The 19,775-nt window shown below is 34.9% G+C and overlaps 1 protein-coding gene across 2 annotated transcripts in view; it reads right to left on the bottom strand.

Annotated features, from left to right (window-relative positions):
* Positions 1 to 3,607: 3,607 nt before the first annotated feature.
* SLC4A10 (solute carrier family 4 member 10) overlaps positions 3,608 to 19,775 on the bottom strand; it is a 121,148-nt gene continuing 104,980 nt past the window's right edge. For both annotated transcript variants that reach the window (XM_062579218.1, XM_062579219.1), the window contains 7 exons: positions 18,611 to 18,862; positions 17,306 to 17,374; positions 14,756 to 14,929; positions 13,977 to 14,099; positions 10,214 to 10,281; positions 8,480 to 8,596; positions 3,608 to 3,674 (listed from right to left, as the gene is read on the bottom strand). In XM_062579218.1, the coding sequence (XP_062435202.1) occupies positions 3,608 to 3,674; positions 8,480 to 8,596; positions 10,214 to 10,281; positions 13,977 to 14,099; positions 14,756 to 14,929; positions 17,306 to 17,374; positions 18,611 to 18,862 (870 nt within the window). The remainder of the gene's footprint in view (positions 3,675 to 8,479; positions 8,597 to 10,213; positions 10,282 to 13,976; positions 14,100 to 14,755; positions 14,930 to 17,305; positions 17,375 to 18,610; positions 18,863 to 19,775) is intronic.

Here is a 19,775-nt window from a genome sequence, read left to right as displayed (position 1 = left end):
TGCTCCAGAAATTAACTCCTATAATTTTACAAAAATAAATACCTTAATTTTGAGAGAGATTTAGAGTGAAATTTCTGCTTTTCCTAAAGAAAGATGTTTGTTTTGTGTGATAATGTACTAGTGTGTGACATGATTATCTAACACTTAGCTTCTTGATATTAGATATCAGTCTGTGATTACATATATATATTGTGGTTTATTAGAGACATTATGTGTGACTATAAAAGTCAGACAGATAAAGCATGGAGGAGAAGAGGAAGAAATAATCAAGGCATTTTGTATAGCTGGTCCTTAAATAAAAAAGGTATGAAGGTGGGGGAGGAGAGCGGGAGGCAGGGGAGGAAGATATAGTATAACATGCTGTTAGTAGAGAATAAAGCCCTTTTTTTTTTCATGATAGATCTCCCCAAAGAATAATGTAGAAAATGAATAAGACAATAGAGTTGTCTCAGGGAACTGACAGCCCTGAGTTAGGAGCTTCAGCTTCCTTTAAAATGCATGGTGACTGCTAAATATCTGACGCCAAGGCCACGCTAGAAAGCCAGCTCATTTCATTAATGTACAAAGCTGTCACTAGGAAACAATTGTGATTGAAATACAGCCACGAGCTGGAGTTTAGGCTTTTAATGCTTACCTTTTTGTTGTTTTTTTCCCATGTGAAATGGATAAACAAAAGTTTGTACAGTACGCTTTGTGTAAAATATTAATAGAAAGAGCTAAAGCCAGAGATCTGACAGTTCGTGTTCTGAGGCTGTGAGGCTTAGATTGCAGTCTTTAGTTCAAAACTTGGCAACAAAACTGAGGGGTTTAACATGATGGAGTTCTATTGGTGTTTGGGTTTCTGCAGTAGTATAAGGTTTAGGAGAACAGTAGATGCTCCTACAATTAGCCAGTAGCTGAGCCAATATTCAATTATTTATTAAAAGCTTTAAATATTGTAGCATTTAGAAATTTTAGAATTGTAGAAGAACTAACTTACCTATTGATCTTTAAAAAGACTTTACTACTCCTGCCTGGTCCACATCATCTCTCCCAACAACAAGAAGGGGAACCAACTCATGACCAGTGACTCAGAACATGATTTCCAATCCTTCTGAAACAGGTCAGTTATGTGCTATCCCCAACTGTGTACTTACAGTTAAGCGTTGCATCAAGCACCCTGCTAACAGCTACACACTACTTGCCCATACAGAGTACTGCATGTTTTAGTGCAATTCCACTCACAAATGGAGCAGCTTGCAAGATTGAGCTATACTATTCATTAAATGGTGAAGTATTTTCAAGTGACAGTAGATATTTAAAACACTGTACCATATTGCATACTTGTACTGGATCTTGCAATGTAAAAATAGAAATTGAAAATTAGTTAGGATAAATATTTATTTTCACATAACATTTCTTAATTGTGAAAAACACAATAGTCTATTCACATGTACACATAAACTTCTGTAATAAATTACATCCAAGAAATTGTGTAATTTGGACCAGGAATATGAAATTAGAAGTAAATATAACACTAGATTTGCTGTATATTGTGTGTGATTTCAGAATGTTGAGATTAACATTAGAACATCATTAAAATTCACACAAGAACAGAGTGACTGTTTAAAAAAAAACACTCTGAAATACTGAACAGAAATACAGAAATGCCATTGAATACACTGATTTCTTAATATTCTAAGAGTTGGTCAAGTGAAACTAATACATTTTGATTGTATACATTATCTGTAACAAAGTCAGCAACATATTAAAACAAATACCACCAGGCTGCTTTCAGGACAAACCGGTACTGAACTTCTATACTAGCCTTAAAACAATTGGAATCTTACAATTTATCATCAAGTACACAAAACAAAGCATTTAACCTTAATGCATCAGCATTTTTCCTAAATTTATAAATACAAACATTTAACTTATGTAAATCCTTCTTTGTGTCCATTAGAGTTTCCTCCCCCCGCCCCCATAAAAATGACCTTTGATGGGCTTTGATAATACTAATTAGAATTTAGAACAGCGACCTTATTGGTTTGCAACAAAATGCAGTTATTGTTTATGGCTAAAGTAGTAAAAACATACACACACACACACACACACACACAGAGGTATTGCAAGGAGTATTTTAAATGTGCTGAATATGAATAGTTATTCACAGGAGGTCAATGGAAAGATTATTGTGTTTTGGAAAGCTAGGGGATGTTAAAGCCCTGTAAATGAGTTTATAAAGATTACAAGACTAGACTTTCATTCCTAGGATTCAAAGCAAAAACACAATGATGAGAGTTAGCCTTCATTTAATCATTTAAAAATTTGTCTTAAAAAAATTCAAAAATTAGTGAATTTCAAATAATGCATAAAACTTTTTGCTCCACATCTCTATTAATTGAATACCTAATCTTGCAGTACTTGTTTAACACAAGAAAACAGCTAGAAGGATCATGCCATAACAAAATCTCTTAAGAAAAACTTCTTTGTAATGGCTTTATAGTCACATCTTTGCAATGTTGTTTTTAATCTTTTAATCAATATGTACTTGATGGAATAGTGAAAAGAGCTCTAACAAAAGTAACAATTAGATACCTATTTAAGTGTTATACACAATGATGTCTGGAACAAAGACAACTGATTTGCAGTTGTTAGTAGAGTGAGACAGAGGAAGGACAATATAAATATGTCATTTACGCCACTGTATTTTAGGCAATAGAGAGTAAAATCATTGGGCAGGTAATATAACTGCATGTGGCATATCATTTATATTTACAAAAGTCCTATTATAAAATAATGGATTTATTAATGACATAACGTAATTGTTTGGCCTACCATGGAAACATTCGTACAATACAAGGTAAGATGTTGTAATCACAGATTGCATTTTAGCAAATACTGTACCAAAGTTTCACATCAAAGGATGTGGTGGTGTTTTTCAAACAATGTGAGAGAATATGTTTTTTAATATATATATTTTTTGTATATGTATTTATAGACTATGTTCCAGGTACATACAAATTTGAATATTAAATATACTGTATTAAATCAAGGAAAACTGCACAAATACAGAAAGAATCTGACCCTGAAACCCCCATTGCAAGAGTAATCCATGACTTCAAAAGGACAGCTTGAGGAGGAAAGGGTTATCCTCATTAGTGTTCATAGGATCAAATCAGCTGTCACTTTAAAAACATCTTTAATGTTTACTTGTTAATTTTGATCTCTTAAAAACATTTACTTAAGCGGTTTAAAAGAAAAATGGAACAAGTGTTTCAAGTTCATATTGAATGAAGATTATTAAGGATTCTCACACAGAAAAAGTAGCAAAATACAGTACAAACCCATTAACAAGTAAGTTGAATTTGAAAGAAACTGTGTGACACAAGTACTGATGAGTGGCCAACACCAGCAAAGTGAAGATTTTTTGCATTGACTACTGTAGACTTTTGCACAGATACTAGACAATGTAGACAGTCAGACAAAGTGAAATGAGACAAATATTGCACTACATTACCTGTGCTAGTTTGGGATGACAGACAAAAGGTTACAAGATCAAATCAGTCACATCTAATGGTTGTGGCACTCCTTTCATTCATTTGTAAAAAATTAATTGAAGAATGAGTCATAGACAAGTCTCCCGGTCAACACCTTTCCCTGAGTCAGCTTTCTTCTCTTTTCTGATTTCAACACTAGAAAGACAGAAAAAAATGTACAGGAACACTATCATATATATTAATGATTTACCTGAAAACCAACATTGCACTGATACTTCAATTGATTTTTCATGCTGCATAGCACAAACTGGGACGCAAGTGAAAATTGCTGTGTTGAATGGTGCAGAAGACGTCAGCCAGCGTTTTAGTGATGAGGCAGGTAGGAAACTTAAGATGTACAGACAGACAGCATGCAAGCAGAGATAGCTGGGTTTTTTTGGTTTTTTTGTTTTTTTTTAACAATGGTTAAGTCATGAAATAATGGTAATGGTATACTTTTCAGGCAATATCAGCATTTTCTTAAGTGGCATGAACAAGAAGTTACAGTAAATATTTCTTTGCTTTAACATGTATTCTTTTGCTCAGTATCCATTCACAAGAAATGTACCTGAAGAGGCAGAGCAGTGCAAGCCAAATTAAAACTGTTACATTTGGCTTTCAGGCAGTAAAGTAGGAATGACAATATTCCCCACTGGGAGCTCTGTTTAATATATACTTTTTTTTTTCTTTTTTTTTTTTTTTTTTTTTTTTTTTGCAATGAGTTTTAATCACACTGTTGAAATGCAAAGAGGCTTCCAAAAACACAGGCAAATCAAGCCTTCAACAAAGAGCAGCAAGGGTATCTTAAAAGAGATGTTCTGAGAACAAACCTGTATCAAGCACATAACCTACCAGGTTTCATGGGAATAATTCCTTAACTAGAATGAATGAGAAATAGGTTGAGTTACACACGGCTTAAAGAAATCAAGATCAATTCTTAAATTCTTACTACAATTCATGCACAACTTTACAATCATCTGATAGATTTCTTCACGTAGAAAATGCTTTAAGGCTAGAATTCAGTTGAGCCAAAGCTTACTTCTATGCCTATGGCAGCTTCCAGAGGAAATGGCTAAAGAATACCAAATTCTACCACTTCAACTGCCAAATCTGTCACCTTCTGTGATAGAACTGGTCTGTTAAACTTTCTGCATACAAAGAGTATGCAAGAGAATTCCTCAGAGTGGATTTAAAGTGCATTATCTGCTCAGGAGCTGCACATGTGCTTTGAAAAGGCAGTTAAGTTTCTTCATACTCTGCACACTTTTAGCATATCTGCTGAACGAGTTAGAACAAAAGTATTCCTGATTTTGTAAATGTGTACCTTGACTTCCTAAAGAACAAGTAAGTTCCATCTAGGAAGGAATACATAGGCTGCATCTTCCTAATAGTCAACAATGCAAGTCATTTCCATCATTCATAAATTCACCAGAAAAAAAAAAAAAAAAAAAAAAAACAGATTTTGTTTTCTACGAGGCATGTCATCCTGGATTAAACGTTTAAATCTAGAACAATACATCTATAGCTCTAGGCTGCCCTAACTGAATTAATTTAAGCACACAGAGGCAAGTAAAGGGTCATAGGAATGGATTCCACAAAAAAGCAAAAGAGCAGGCAGTTAGTTACCTGTGCTTAGTAAAAGCAAACACTGAGGATCAGGTACATGCCTTAAAGGCCATCTTATTTCCAGGTATTAGGTGCCTCAGTGATACCAGGAGAGCCTTCCTTCTATTTAGGCTTCACATCTCTGAGTATCTCCTGCAGACATGGGCATTAATGCCTTGGGAATTTAAAAAAAAAAGGGTAGGTCTGTTGTTCTATCAGCAAACTATGTAACTGGTGGCTCTGCCAGGGCCAGGGAGATTTCTTCTTCCCTACCACAGCCTGCGAAGGAAGGTTGGGATGCGAGACTTGCATGTTTCAAGTAGAGAAGGGACCTCGTGCCACCTACCAAGTTATAGGTGCTTCTTTCTCCAATACTTTAAAGGGGCAGTTATGACCTTTTTATTCAGTGCCAGATCTTCTGTATGTGCTTTGAGATTGCTACCCAAAGAGCCTAATATTGCATGCAGAAACATAAATATTTAATGAAATGTACCAAAGGGAGCTATGCTTGAGATAGGTGCCCAGGCGTTCAGTTCCAAAGGTTATAATCCAAAGCAGAGCTTTAGGTGCCTAGAAACTTTAAAAATGAAAATTTAAAAACTACTGTAGAGTTCAAGTGCCTCTATGGTAAGGCAGCAGCTGATAGGTTCCTTCTTCAGATATTTAAATAAATACTACTAAGAATCTGGGAGGTAATAATTGCCTAAAATCTTTCTTTGGAGATCTAGTTTATTATTAGCCTGTCTTTTATTGGCTAAGTCAATTCAGTATTTAATTAACAGCAAGACCTTTCAGAGTTCATGTATTTCAGAAATCATCCCAAGTTGTTAATTTATCATGCCTTACATAAAAGGCACTATATGAAATCAAAATACAGTATCATAATTTGTTCTACTTCTATTAATTATTTTGTTATTTAATACTAAATATTAAAATTTTAATTTTATATAAATATTTAATATTATAAATTAATATTAAATGTAAAATATATACTGTTTGATACTGTAAATATATATTGTTTGATTATAATATTTAATATATATTATTATTTGGGGATATTAATATTGGAAAGTAGACCTGATAAAAGGTAAAAGTAGTACTAAATGCTTCTGTAGCTGATCTTCAAAAAGCATCAGTAAAATTAGTTTCAGAATGAGAAAACAATTTTTTTTCCCTACAGACAGATACCTTCACAGAAGAAAGTTGTATAATGTAATACTGGTTGTCTTGATCATTTGCACAAATTATTCTTACAACTGGCACCAATCTAAGCTTTTATTTATTTTCAATACCTACATAGGACCAATTATACCTTCATGTAATAGCATGTGCATTTAGGAATATAATGTCTCTAGCTCTGTCTCTAATATGATTTAAGATTAATGATGTTGTTTGTTTGTTCATATCAGAAAGCGAGCTCTTTGAATTCAAAATGATTTGAAACTATTCTGTCTGGGAATATGAAACACGCTACAGCACATGAAAAAGTAGGATTTCAGATTCTTTGCGTGTTGTTCATTTACAACAGGATGCTTCTGCCTAAAACCCTAAAACTAGACTGTGATCCCTTAGTTCATTTTGGCCTGAGTCCTTGTTTTCACAAGCAAAGCCACCAGAACAGATTAAAAACCTAGGTTCAACAGAAGGAACTCATTAAAAAATGAGCTTCTATTTAGTGCAGATTATCTTTTACCAGTGTTTTCTGAGCCACAGTCTATGTGGATGATCCTTGTTCAAAGGATCTTTGAAAACTTCAGGTAAAAAAATACATATTATATAAACATCGATATGTGTATATATATATGTGTGTGTGTATATATATATGTATATATATCTGTGTGTATACACATATGCACACACACACAATCCATTTCATACCCTCAAAGAAGCAGAAAAATTGCAACTGTTGCAGACCACATGGCTGTGAATGTATCACATAAGTTTCTTCTTATTCTCAAGGCTTTCACAGCCTGGACACTATACCCACAAAAGAAAAAACAACTGTACATCCCTCTCCCATGCATCACGCTAACTTCACTGTGACTGGATTCTTTTCAGCCTGTGTGTAGAGTGGAAGACAAAACAGAACTGCAGTGCTATTTCAACTGATGGTATAAGAGCATTAAACGACAGTGAACTGCTTCCTGGGTCTGATTCTCTGGTCAACTGTTCATCTTGTTTATGCTGTTTAAGCAAAAGAACAACACTGAAAGGCAGCATGCCATTTTGGGGTGACAAAATTAAAAAAAGATTTTTCTTGGCATTTATTTTCCCTTACAGCATCTTTCCCCCAAAAAACAATGACTAGATGTTTCAAACATCAAGCTTGTTTTAAACACTAGATTTAGAAATAGGCAGAATGTCATTTTACATTTAAAATACTACACAACTACTGCAAAAATATTCTAGGAATAAATTCAGTTTAGAACTTAAATATACTTGCCTACTGTTTCTAATTTTAATACATAATATAGTTCAAATTATCATACTAAGGACTTTGATGAAGACATTTTTACCTTCCTATTTGAGGTTTCTTTTCATTCTGTCTCCCCAAAAGTTAAACAAAGTGATTTGGGTTCCTAGATGACACTTAGAATAGGAAGATACAATCAAGGAAAAGGTTGAGGGACAGGGTCTTACCTTTGGGGAATCAGCTTCTAGAATGATTAGGAAGGGGAGCTTATGACAAAAATGTGACATGGAACAATTAAGTAGAAAATATTGTTAAATTTAAAATCTATGGAAACAGGAAAATCTCCCTTATAATATCACCTTGTATTTAATGTCATTATTCCCATAATAATTGTCTAGCATAAAACATCCTGGCTTCATTTTACATTTATCTGGACTAGACTTTAAAGGGTAATCAACTGTTTTGAGTACAAGTGAAGTAGATAGATAGAAATATGACCAGAAGTGATGCAATCTTAGAATATTTTTTTTTAAATAAAATGTTAGTGGAACACATTAAGAGTACTAAGCTCTCCATGTAGATATTCCCAGGCAGTGATGACCACTTCTTTTTTTTAAGATGAAAGAACAAACAAGCAAACAAAACACAACACCTGTTGTACAGTATCCAGGTGTAGGCTGGTGGTTCATTACACAAGCATCAAGCATGCTCAACTTCATTTTCCACAGTAGTGTAACTAAGTAGCATGCAAATATTTATGCTATTTTTACACAGACAGTGAATTTGTGTTTTGAGCTCAAAATATTTTGATAGGACATAAATAACAGGAATCCTCAAGAAATTAAATTGCAAGGTATTAGAAATCTATTTCCTAGTAAAATATTCTAATATTTTGCTTGTCACCAGTATGTAAATTATACTGTATTAAAAAAAAAATTAAAACCTTTTAGAAGGAAAGCTTGACTCCTTATCTTTTGCATTCTCTGAGGATATCAGCAATGTCTTCCACACAGCAGTTTTTGCCATTTCATCAGAAATGTTTATCACAGATGGGTCATCTCTAGGCAAGAGTAAAAGTAAATGCATAATAAAACAATGAACAATGTGTCTTTGTTACTTATTAATTCTACAATAGTCCTTGAAAACTGATAATGATGATAATAAGTAAGTGTAAAATAAGTAAAAAATTGTGTTAAAACTCAAGAATCCTGAACAATGGACTTATATACTCTAGTGCATTTAGCACTTTTTTTAGTATTTTTGCCCCCAAAAGCAAAATAATCCTTGTAACATCAATAAAATGTAATGTATCATGTCACTTCCAACTTACAGATGGATAAAAATGATGAACTGTGAAGTTAAATAATTTGTCCGAGGTCTCACAGTCCTACAGCTCTCAAACTGCACATGCTCTCAAACATCAGCTGCTTTTAAAACTATTTTAAAAGCAGTCAAAAACCTCAAGAAAGATTTAAATGATTTAAAATTCTTTTAAATGATCCTATTAAACAAATCAATAACCTTAAGCATGTAACCTTATTAAGCATGATTTATGCCCTTAGCTAAATTTATCTGGACTCTGAGTAATGTTTGTATACTTAGTAAGCTTGATTACACAGCTTTTGGGGGAACCAGTTTATCAAACATTATCCTGATATCCCTTTATTAGCTGTAGGCCTGTGACCCTTCCAGTAGAAAAGGTGAGATGTTATTTAGGCAGCTTAGAGCTACATAAGCAAACACACTATAGATAAATATAGGCCACATCTCAAGACAAATTAAGCTAATACAGAGTAAAATGATATTTGTAAATTATGCTAGTATAGAGTAAAAGGATATTCGTTAATAGAATAAAAGAACAAAAGAACAAAAAAGAACACCATAAATGTTATGCATTGAAAGTAAAAAATAAGCCAGTAGTTTTCAACACACAGAAGATAAAATAATATACCTATTTACCTTAGGATATACTAGGGTAGCTTTATATTAAATTGTAAGAGAAGGCTACTCTAAAACTGTGTTCCTATGAACTCATGTTAATGCAGAAATTCCTGTCAGGAGACACTCCAAGTCTTTATTAAGAATTTTCTTTCTGAAAACTGTGTAAATGAGAATAAGTCTGTATGGTCATGTACCTATAGTACATGTACATAGTACGTGTGTATAGTACCTGTAACACAGGTTGTCACTCTTTTTATATCATCTATTTATTACCTGTACTGGATTGTTCTTAATTCACTTACTATATCATATAGCTAGGATCTTAATTAGAATGTTTTAAAATGCATTACTGTAAGGACCTAATTTTTCTAGCGTGTGTTCCTGGTTTCTCTCGACTCCCTGCTACAGTCAGGGTGAAAGGACTGACCTGCCGTACATCTTCCCTTTGCATTGTGCATGTCAGAAGCTAAGGTTCACTATTACCAGCCTGGTCCTTCAGTCCTGTTCAAGACAAAATTTCTAACTAGCGTGTGCTTTTCTTAGAGACTGTAAGATCATGTGGAAAGACTAGAAAGGAGTCACGACAGACTCCACTGTATGTTTTAGTTCACCTATCCGTACTCTGCTAGCAAACACATCCTTCTGACATTCACTGACCATTAAGAATAAATATTGTGGTATGGTTATTTAATTTGTTTAATTGCAACTCACCTAAAAGAGGAAAGGTATATTTTACCTGTAATGTCCTTCTAGTGGTAACTGAACAGTCCCTTCCTCTTCCATTGCTAACATACTTTGCTCTTCCTAGGAGGAAGGAATTTACATGTGAAAAATTATACGATGCTGTGAAAAGTGAATTTTATGTACTTCAGTTCTTTTCCCCCTTTTCCTTAATATTATTTACTAAAATAAGGATACTTTTCAACTGTTCTAAATTTAAATGTTTTACATTCTAAAAGCTGTATTTTAAAGCTCTTCACTTAATGTTATTTTCCAATGCCAAATAGAGGAGGCACTTTCGTAGCAATAAAGAAAGAGAAAAGATAGTCACACAGAGTGAGCAATTTGTATAGTGAATTTTAAATACCGTGCATGAGAAGATATATATTCACTGCACTGTTAAAATGCAAATATTAGGAAGCTAGATTTAAGTTTCCACAGTTTTATTATTGGTAAAATTTGATTGCAATGAAAGATAGTGAAATAAGACAGCAAAATTAGTTTTCCATTAAACAGTGAAAAATGCATCTTATGAGTAACAGGGAGTAAAAAGAACTGGGAAAGATATATACCAAAAATCTTTTTGTCAAATAGTTACAGATTCATGAATTCTTTATCTTATGGGTGGGGGAGAACAAAACAACATCCTTCAAGTATCATGTTCAGCCTGTAACAACCAGGGAAAATAAGACCTCTCCATTTTTCAGAATGTAAATCTGAAGCACCCCTTAGAGATCTAGGCTTAATTTCAACTATGTAAGGTCAGGGCTGCCTTGGTCCTAAAGTCAAGGGTCTATGCTGTTCAAAGGAAGACTAACTCTGGAGGCTCACACCATACCGCACAGCCTGTTAGGTCAGGAAAACCACAGCACCTCTCACAAGAGCTCCAGACTACCTATGAACTTCCACCTCAGAAATAACAGTAGCTTAATACCTGAATTACAGGCAGCCGTGTGGTCAGGTGATTGCACACACTCTCACCCAATGCTGTCCAGCTCTTGTTGTAATCAAGCGAACCATGAAGAGGAGTCCGCGTATTGTGTAACAAGGTAGCTGCCAGAAAGCTGACAGGCCTTCGCATGAACGTAACCAGCAAATCCCGGAATAGACTGCTGCGCTCTGTGTGTATGAGAAAGGCACACCAACCTCCTCTTCTACCCCCTTTCTAGCTGGCCTTTTATCAGTTTTCCCTGGTGCTTCTTGGAAAGTGTGAACTAAACTGACACTGGCTCTCCCCAGAAGAGAGGCTTAGAGAGGCTTGGCAGAAGACATCAGATCACCTAAAAACCCACATGCACCACACATATTGATAATTTGGCATCAGCTTGAAGCATCGGTACAATTTTCTAAACCAACAGAACGTACATCCTTTCTACACAGGAATTTATTTCCTCTAAGTTTTACTATTACAACTATTTAAAAAGTCAAAACATTTCTTTTCTCCAAATATTCAGTCCTGTCTCAAAGAGACTTAACTGATTAACATCGAAGTGGCTTCCAAAGGAGATCTGTGAGAAGAAGGCATATATAATATCCACTATAAATGTACAAAACCCTAGAAAAAATGCCCTAAAAATGTAAAAACAACCTAGGTGATGAAATTATGATCCAATCAAATAAGTTTCAGATCTTGTCAACTGTATTTCTGAATATTCTTGTGGGTAGAATATTTCTATTTTTAAAAGTCGTGTGACAGCAACTCTCCAATTAATTCTTTAGGCTACTTGTCAGAAGTTTTATTACTAGTTAATTTTGTCATTTCCAGGCTTCACAGTTTCTTAAGTTTTTGACAGTTAAACAGTTTTAATAATAGCTCCAAATATTTAGAAATGCCAAAATATGTAAAAAATAACCTCTCAGCATAGACAGTGAATGAAATAAAGTAACACCAGTAGATTTTCCCAGTTTTGTTTTCTGATGCCATACTATCAAGCATGGGAAAGAAAGTGACACATAACCAAAACATAAGGATATCAGGGAAAGAGTTCTTTTCAGTAATGAGACCCACAGGAAGAGGGTCTTGAATACTTTTGGTTAGTCTGAGTTGTGCTGACAACAGATCTTTTGGTGAAACAACTCTCTGGTTTGCTTTAGTTCAAGTAAGAAAATAATGAACTACATCTTTTGAGTTTTACACACAGTTCCTACATAGTAAATAATAATAATGACATTTATCACCTAGGTAGAATCTTTTCCTCAAAATATACCCTATAAAATATGCTAGATGTCTCAAAGACGTAAGTTTCAGTTTCCTGGGTTACAGCTGAAACAGTGAGTTGTCAAAGGTCACAAAAGAATCAAAAGGCAATAAATCCAGTTTTCATAGTTGTGTGTTTAACTTATTAGCTCATGTCCTATTTCTGCAAATAGACTTACCAGTGGGAATCCTTACGCACAATTTCATTGTCCTTGAGATCACATCTCAGGGCATCCTTGAAGATAAGTTGCTGATTTATCCATTCACATAGTCTACTTCTTGGAGTACTCTCGTACCACCAAAAGGTTATGCCTCAAGGGTTCTAAGCTTTGCAGAGGTCTTCAGGACATCTGAGAGGTCATATGCTTGGCAGTCCTCAGAGTACTCCTGCCTGAAGCAACTACAGCCTGCCAGCACTACATGGCATAGTCTGCACCTTCATGTCCCCCAACCTCCCCAGCCTTGCACAGCACCTCCCTCCAAAAGTGCTGGAGCAGAAGCATTGACATGTCCTGGCATGGACATATCCTACCTACTGCTCCTGCAGTTAACGCTTCTTGCTGCCCTTCATTTACATGGGCCAATGATTTAGGGACACAGTACTCATGTCCCCTAATAGTTGACACTGATCAAGTAAATAAATACCAGTGACAAGGGAGAAAAACTTCAGTCCCAAACATAGAAAGCACAGCTTGGTGAGGTGCTAAATGCATGAGATATTTGCAAATTGCCTGGACCTGGTGCGTTTAAAGAGCTGACTGCTGAAACTTCAATCACAAACTGCCCATCTTTAAGAATTTGTGAAAAAGGTACTAGAAAACTGGAAGAAGGGCTGGTGTTTTACATAACTTTAAAAAGAGTAAAAAAGATAATGTAGACTAGGAATTGCAAACCTAGAAGCTTAAATTCAATTTTGGGAAGAGCTCTCAAATAACCACGCATACACAAACACAAAGAAGAAAAACAAATTTTGACTTTAGTTTTCAAATTTGTTTTACATGATATTCAAACATGAAACCTAGGAAGCATGGCCTGGATGAAAATACTACCCAAATTGCAAAACTGACTAGAAAACTACAATCAAAAAGTAGTTACTAGTATTTCACTGTCAAAATATGGGAAGGTTATGAGTAGAATTCTATGAGAATCTGCCCTGTTTCAACATTTCATCCTGCCTCTTAAATGCTGCAATACTCTCCTCAGCATCACCACCAGGGACTACACTGGTCCTGATACAGCGTCAAAATACCCTGGACACTTGAGGGCTTTAGTACAGGCACAGGTATGTCACTCCAGCCTCATCTAAGTGAGTCTCAGGAGCAACCCCAGAGAACATTGTAGACATTATGCTGTATGATGTTACAGCAGCATAAGCCACATCTAATAGACATCCACATCAAAAATCTCATATTAGATTTGTAACCTTAAGATGACATAAGAAAAATATGAAAATACTAGATGAAGTCTGGACATCGTAAATCTACCTGATGCACAGAGTATTTCTTGGTTATAAAATTTTCTCTAAATGTCTTGAAGAGACTTTAGTTTTGTGTTACAAATAAAAATTGAAATCATGACCCACCTCTTTTTCAGCATCTTCCAGTTTCTTTTTCTTGCTCTCAGGCATCAAATCATCTAACCAGCTGAGCTCTCGTTTAGTAAAAAAGAAATCCATGAGTTTTCGGACAAACACCAAAGCTAGGACCTGGAAAGACATATATGCAAACAGCTAGGAAATTAAGCAAATAACTATTACAAATATGCTTGTATAGGAACACTTTCAAAAGCGACCACAGTTTACACTTGGAATTTTATCCTTCAATTTGGACAGGCAGATAGCTGGTCTGTGTTGTTCAGAAAAAGCATGGTTTGGAACATTTAAAAATCACTGATGTCAGTATACAAGATATTATTTTACTTTCAATTGGTGAAATAATCAAAGAGAAATTACCTAAGCAGCAGAATAGATTTTTATTTTATGTCAAGAAGAGACAGAACTATCAGTAAAGCTCCTCTGGCAATAAATAATCTTCCTTACTGACTGAACATTCTTTCTGTAAAATGATTAAGCACTACTCCTTATATAAAAATCTGAAGTAATTAGAAACAAAAAAGATCTAGAATTTCCCCTAACAGAATTTACAGTTAGGCTATCCACAAATATAAATGGAGCACAACCTAGACTGAGACTTCTGGTTATATGTATAATTTTTCTTTACTTATACAATATGAAGAATTGCCCTTGAATTTTCAGTCCAAGAAATATTGTAATTATCTTTCCACAGTTAATATTTTTTCCTCAGTAATAACTGCAAGTGAGAAAGAAATGGATTTTTAGAGTGAATAAAAAAAAATACATACCATCATAGGAAAGACAATGGCAGCTCTTGAAACCTTTATAATCCACAGGAGTACAAGACAACTCAGCTGAATTACAGTGAAGAGATGGACTTTTCTAAGAGGGACATGTCTCAGATAGATGAAATCTGGCTGATGCTTTGCAGGCATCCAGAATAACTTTATCCTATCAAAAAGCTGAAAGAGAAATATAAAAAAAAATATATTATCAAAATGAGCTTTATGCTGGTAGCCATGCCAAACATTGCCTTATAATATCTTAAGAATCAGGCTTATTCTAAAGACAAAAACTATGTGTAGAAATTCAGGCACACAGGAAGAGACTATCTCATTTACAGTCATGAGGCCGGAAGCTATACTAGTCCAATGGTGGTACAAGACTAATATTCTCTACAGCTGAACCACCACAGTAAGAATGAGACCCTGTATTATTTAAGTAAAGTTTAACTATGTGGTTACTCATCAGTCTCAAATTCCTTTCATTTTTAATCTTCATTTGTCTCCCTAGATAATTCTATCATAGTTCTGCTCGGAGATCGTGTACTGCAAGACACATCCTGCTCGTAACTGCAAACTGTGTTGTACACCAAGAAAATAAGTACTTTAAAATACTATTGCTAAGCTTTCAAATCAAGAATAACTCAAAAAGTTAGGCAAAACTGAATTCAAACTGAATGTGAATCTACTCAAAGAGAATGGAATCTAGCTGATCTTAATAGGTATATGCATTATTACACTGCCTTTCTAGTACAATCCAAAATTTGGTTTTCCACCTAGCCTTGCTTCCTTTAATACACAGAAAGGTGATCTCTAAAGGATCTCTTCAGTCTTTATTTATCATTAATTAAGCTCGTTTTTTTCCAGTTCACTTCTCCAGATATTTTATCCCAGCTTGCCCCCTTTTCTTGTATTGCACATAATAGGAGATACTCTTCACAAAACCACAGAAAAAAAGGAAGCCAGCAAGACACCTGCAAAGCCATTAGGAATACACATGAAAAGTTCATGTTTTCAGACTTGTTTGGCTCTGTACTGACCTGAAGCAGTCACAGAGTTACGGTTCACTAAGCCTTCAAGCTGTCAACTCTGGGTCAGCTGCTATGGCTCAGTGATGATGGTGGATACACTGCTTTTCCCAGCAGGGGATAAACCATGTTGTATTCACACAATTTTCAGGAATTTCAAGTTTCAGGAATCTTTATTGGGCTTGTGCAAAATGCATTTCTTAATGGTTTATAATTCAGCCAGATTTAAGCAGGGTTCCCCCTCCCGAAATAGCAAAAAGTACATCCTCCTACAAATGCCATCTTTTCAAATCTCAATTCCTTGTCCCAAGCTGGAGGAGGAAAAGGGTGAGGAGGGCACTAATAGTTTTCCAAGTAAAGATTTTAGGATGTTTTAAAAACATTCCTGCATAATGCATTATCGGATAGCCATGTTCAGAGAAACAACTGAATCATATCAAGTTGAAATTATAAAGTTCAGTAAAAGCCAAACAACATTTCTTAGAATTTCAACCCAAAAGATAAGAGCTAGGCAACGCTATAAAAGAAGAGTCTCTGAATAGGAAATAGCAGTCAAAAATAGGAGACATTGGCAGCTTTGCCTATAAATGAGATAAAAAAGAACAAGACACTTAACTCACAATCAAAACATTAAATAAACTGAAAGAAACAATCAGGCATATTCTTTGTTCTCTGTATGTGACAGCAGTTTGCATAGTGTTAATTTGTATTTATGTCACAACTGACTTTATGACTGTTCTTTCTCGACTGTCCACGAATGTGTATCAACACCCCAACTTTCAACAACGAACAGAGAAGCACTAGAAATTTTGAGTGTGCTTGTGTCACATGGCCTGAAGGATTGAAAGTGTGCCATTTAACACCGCAGCAGTCCAGGAGAGGTGGCACCATCACTACTATTACCAAAACTGCCTTGAATGTGGCAGTGGCTGGCCTGGGCCAGGGACTCCCATTTCAGGCCCCTGCAGGAAGGCTGTCCTCACTCGACCTGCCCTTCATCCTGGAGGCCAGAAATTAAGTAGCACAGGATTTGCTACAGTTCTGCTTCCCTACCTGAGGCATTTATTTGTACAAGAAAGATCTTCAAGATCTCCACTGTGTTAGTTTTAGGCCAGTTAGCCAAAAGCTGCCTATAGGCAAGGTTCAAGATCAAGTTTACCATTACAAAGGCACCAACTTGGAAGCTGAAAAGGCAGCAGGCAAGCAAGTGAACGGGAGGCAGGGGAGAGAGGGAAGAGATCCTGATGGTTTTTACAGAATTTTTAGGCTCAACCAAAATTCCCTTGATATACTAAGAAAGAACAGAAAAAACAGCACCTAAAAAATAAAAATTTGGAGCATATTACCTAAAGGGAATACTCCATTTAGACAAAATCCATTCTCTTATTTTAATGAGTCACTTTCAAGAAATTAAAGTTGGCAATATTCCTTTAAGATTATACACAAAAGAGAATAAAATAATGTAATAAATATAGTTACACACTCTAAAGCAAGCATCAGTAAAACACGCTTCTTAAACTCATTTTACCTGAATTCCCTTTAGAGATGAAGCACCCATGTAAAGAAAGACTCCATAAAGTACTGGCATAGGAATAAACTGCACAAACAAGCAGAGAAAGAAAGAGCACATTAAATATCACTTAACAATATTAAATGCTTGTAGAAAGACATTTTGAACAGTTGAAATTCAAAGTGCCATATGCCTGCATTAATCAGACAAGTGTAAATTCATAGCAACTCAATTGCAAATTAATAATGTTACTCAGTCTATAAAGCAAAAGAAGAACTTGGATCTACAGTTTTTTCTCTCTCTCATGGACAATTATAGTGTACTTTATTCACTCTTAATAAAATCAATAGAACCACAAGAAAACTAAAAGTGTTTGATTATACACTTAAATGCTGTACTTAAAAGATTGCTCAGGAGAGCATCTGAACAATAGAACTATAATTCTCAGAAGATTATTTAAGACACACATAAAATATTTCATATTGCTGTAGGAAATGTTCTATGCTGTAAGCATTTAAAAATAGCGTATGACTTTTGTGGAATAATTTTGCGAGAGCATCTCTAGCTTAAATGCTCAGGCTCTCAGTGTGCAAGTAAAGGAATATTTCCATAGGTAAATATCTGTAAATACAACACAAAAAAGACATGTTTGTTAGGAAGTGTTTATAATGTACTTTAGGAAAATATTCCTGAGAAGTATAAGTTTTAATGCTTTCTCCCTTCTTTGTGACAATGTACAAGTCTAATTTCTGATCTTACTGAAGTCAGTAGCAAATCTCTCATTAATTTCACGGAGGCCAGATAATTCTTAGTAACAATAATAAGTATTAAATATATAAGTAGCATTATATATACATATGACTACACCTAGTTTCAGGACACTGGTGAGCAGTGTTGACCATGCAGGCAGCATGAGAGAGCTTAAGTGTTCATTTCCAAGAAATCAACTACAGAATGTCTCCTAACTGTGAAAATGTTTTTAATTATCCAGAAATCACAGAATGTTTTAGATAATCTAAACAAACTTACTTACTGGTAAAATTTAGCAACACTGTTTCATGACAACTTCCCAAAGTGTAAAAAAGGGAGACTCTTCATCAGGTCAATGGCAGAAATCCCTTTTGACTTCAGTCAGGCCAGAATTTCATTACAAGATTTTTGTTTCAAAATTGTTAGCTGTCTCTAGCCATTTTATTATGCAAAATTAGAATTCCGACAAGGATTGCTAGTTAGTAATGTGCCTGGAAAGGGCAAGCAGTTCATTAAATAAAATAACAGTGAAATTCCTGTGCAGTGCAGCTTTTCCTTATTTTCACAGATTACCTTCAGGATACTTGTCAAAAAGACAGATGAGCCCATAAGGACAAAAATCATGAGCCCTGTGACTCTCTGCTCCCGGATTCCAAGAAATTTTGGTTGCTCCCCTGGAGCGGAGCACTCTGATTCCAGTTTTAAGCTATTCACATGGGAAATAGAGAGGACTGTGGCAGCAACAAACCATGGCAATCCCATAATAGAGCACACTCCAAGCATGACTGCCACCATGAGTAAGTCGAGATGGTATCCACATCCTTTCTGTTAAAAAAAAATAGTGACAGCAATAATAAATAAAAGGACATCTGAATTAAGGAGAACACTCACGATAGGCATTCCTAATGAACAGTTACAGGCAATTTAAAAAAATGTGTCTTGTAGAAGAAAACAGCTTTCTTCTTTGTGTTATGCAGGTTGGGCTAACACTGATGACAAACTTGCTACCTAAGCAGGATTCCTGCTCCTTCAAGTGTAATCCTTAACGTTTTTAGACTTGCTCCAGTTTGAGTAAGCGTACATATCATAAATCCACTTTAAAATTGAGACCACAGAGCTTTCCTGATAAAAAAGGATGTATCTGAAATTATTTCAGAGACATATATGTTCTATAAGAAGTCTAAGAGATACTAGTAACACAATGGAAAACACATACATTTTCTGTTTTAACTAAACCTTGTCTGTGAATAAGGGTGGATGATAGTCAGCAGAAATTTCAAAAACGCAGCCATCTTTGCACAACACTGAATTCAATTAGGAAAAAAATTAACAGGACATCCAACCATCCCTACACAGAAGAATGAAAAATATCTATTTTGATTCTTCCCTAAGAAGAATCTTAAGAGTAAAAATTCTTAAGTTAACATTTACAAAGTCAATTAATGCAATAAATGACTATAAAGCTAAATCTATGCTTTTAATATCCTTTTGATAGCCTTTTAATAACCTTTTATAGTTTTTATAGACTGTAATTGTGTGATAGTAATAACTTTCCTCTAAGGCACTTTGACCTAATCCAAGAACAAGTAGCTAGAAATTAGGAGAAATTAAGCTATAATTAAGTTACACATTAAATTAAACAACAAATTAATGATAATCAGGTACTGTGTTTTACTGGTTTACCTACTTGATACTTAACTAATATGGTAAGCATTAATTTGAGAAGTTATTACAATGG

Source organism: Rhea pennata, chromosome 6, assembly GCF_028389875.1.
Source record: "Rhea pennata isolate bPtePen1 chromosome 6, bPtePen1.pri, whole genome shotgun sequence".
Classification (NCBI taxonomy): domain Eukaryota; kingdom Metazoa; phylum Chordata; class Aves; order Rheiformes; family Rheidae; genus Rhea; species Rhea pennata.
This window is presented reverse-complemented; position numbering and strand designations above follow the sequence as displayed.